This window comes from Fulmarus glacialis, unplaced genomic scaffold (genome assembly GCF_000690835.1).
Source record: "Fulmarus glacialis isolate BGI_N327 unplaced genomic scaffold, ASM69083v1 scaffold28962, whole genome shotgun sequence".
NCBI lineage: Eukaryota > Metazoa > Chordata > Aves > Procellariiformes > Procellariidae > Fulmarus > Fulmarus glacialis.
Genome location: NW_009200206.1, coordinates 5,456 through 7,927, shown reverse-complemented (window position 1 = coordinate 7,927; position 2,472 = coordinate 5,456). Strand labels below are relative to the sequence as shown.

At 46.3% G+C, this 2,472-nt stretch overlaps 1 protein-coding gene across 1 annotated transcript; it reads left to right on the top strand.

Annotated features, from left to right (window-relative positions):
- Window positions 1-351: 351 nt before the first annotated feature.
- Window positions 352-2,080, top strand: FAM101B (family with sequence similarity 101, member B; the record flags this gene model as incomplete). The annotated part of the gene is made up of 2 exons (XM_009573528.1): window positions 352-461; window positions 1,750-2,080. Coding segments are annotated over 2 exons (441 nt in total), but the record flags the coding sequence as incomplete, so codon positions are not given.
- Window positions 2,081-2,472: the final 392 nt, after the last annotated feature.

The window sequence follows — 2,472 nt, the reverse complement described above, 5'->3', positions numbered from 1 at the left end:
ATAAATTGAACGTGAGCTCATACAGCGAATGGACTATAGTTCATGCTGCAGAAAGCTACGGTGCACCGAGGGGCTGTATTTCTCTCTCATTTCCCAGAGTGGCTCCTCTGAAGTAAGCTCCCGGAGTTAGGACTTTGTCTTCAAAAAGTACACCTTGCTACATCTTTGATGCTGTAGACTAGTGTCAAGTCAGACCTACAGGTTGCACCTGTAGGCACGTCTTGGGCTAGCAGATCTTTTTGCACGTAAATGTGAACCTCAACAGCTCTGTACCAAGGGCTAAATAAATGCATTTTCTTGAGAATATACAGAATTGTGACATAAATGGGATTATTTTTGCATTTTTTGCAGAATTCTGTGTTCTCTCCCAGCCCTGTTCTCCCCAGCTGCCCTCCAAGATTATGTCCTTTATCCTTTGGCGAAGGAGTTGAGTTTGACCCTTTACCACCAAAGGAAATAAGGTAAATATTATGTTACAGTCACCTAGTTTTGAAGGAGTTAGCATGTAAAGGAGTAGTTAGGCCTTATCAGTGCCTGTGAGTCAAGTTAATTTATTTGCAAAGCTGTTTTTCCATGCAGCTGTACATTCCTGGACCTGGACATTTGTACAGGCTGAAGGAGTGTTCAGCCTCTTTTAATCTCATACGGTTTTTTTCCAGGAGGACTTTGCTGTATTTTACTCTCCTGCTTTTACTTCATTGCACTGCTCCAAAATGTTGCCTTTCAACTGATTAACCAGAAGGTAATCAGGAGGGAAGATCTTCAAAGCAGCCATCTTTCTAGGACTGTTTTATTAGGGGAAAGGAATTTTGCTCTCCTAACCTCATGGGTTTGTAATAAGTACTTTCTATCTTATCAGCTGTGGCTGGTTGTGTGAACTAAAAGAAAAGTTAATATTAAGAGAGTGCATAATTTTTTTTTTAATGCACTGCATCACTTCGCAGCCTGTGAATTATTCCTTTGAACATCATGATTTGCAGTAATGAGAAATGAAGGCTCCCAGCTGATTACTGTGCAAGCAGAAGTAGACGGAATCAATCAGAAGCCTAATGCAGGGGAGGGTAGAAAGCGTTGGTTGCCCTGGTGTGGGGAAGGAGCCCGCCGCGTGGCTGGAATTGAAGGCAGTTACCACCGTGAAAAAGCTAACACAGAGTTGTCGCAGTGTGAAGGAGGTGAAAACTTTCTTTCGCAATCCAGGCACAGAGGATTTTCTTGCCAACAGAGTTTGATGTGCAAATTGTAGTATTTTCCTGCCAACTGAATCTTCAGAGAGTGCCCCATGCCGGGAGCGATAGCAGAGAACTCCCGTGTGACTCTTGGCAGAGGAGAACTGAGCAAATAATGTGTGCTTCCATGGACTTGGCACTCTGAGGAGTTAGGATGCTTATGTGCAAAGCCTAAATATGCATCTAGGCTTCTGGGTGTAGGCATTGGGGTTTGAAGGAGGTTCTTAGCTTCATAGGGCTCAGGCTTAAAAGGATGGACACAAGGATTGAGAAGATGTTTGGCAGTGCTGGCAGCTGGACAAAACAGTGACAGTGCCGGGCATGCTGCTAACGTAAGGCTTTTTCCTTAAATGACTGAGTGAGAGACCAGCGGGCAGCGTTTGCGTTATGTGGCTGTTCCTGTGTTGAGGCGGCAGGTGCAGGGCTGAGGAGCCACCCCGGTACCGATGGCTCCGTTTTCTAAAAAATGCAGCCTGCTACTCCGGAGCAGAGCTCACTCACGCACATGTTTCTTCTATTTCAGGTACACGTCCTCGGTTAAATACGACTCAGAGAAGCATTTCATCGACGACATCTATATGCCAGTGGGCTTAAGCATTTCTTCCTGCAGTCAGACGGTCATCTGTGTCCCAAACTGCACGTGGCGCAATTACAAAGCAGAGGTCCACTTCAAGCCCCGCAACAAGCCCCAGCGTTTCACCAGCACCACCATCGTCTACCCGAAGCACGCCAAGACTGTGTACACCACCACGCTGGATTACAACTGTCGTAAGACCATGCGGCGGTTCCTCTCCAGCATAGAGCTGGAAACTTCGGAGTACCTTGGGAACGACTGTGTCCTGGATGGTTGCTGACTGACGGCCGTCTCTCTTGCTCTGATCCATCCCAGTCCCATCTAACGTACTGTGCTAACTCCAGTAGCTAAAGCGGGTACAGACCCTCTTTCTCAGCTCTTAATTCCTGCTTTAAGCATCAGAATGGCCTGAACGCAGTTTTCTGTGGGAACATAACTTAGTAAGGAACTTGTTTCTTTGCCTTTAAAGTCGTGAGTTCCCTCCCCTTCCCCGCGGTGCAGTAATCAGATGAAACTAAGGGGAAGTATTTTCCCGGAGAAAAAATTGACAGGTAAGAAAGAATGTGGAATAGTGCCTGGCAGGTGGAAACCCATTTGATGCTTTGTGGTGATGTGCAAAAATAAGGGCGGTTCGCTCTCTTGCAGAGAATCTACCAGGTCATTTGGTTACAG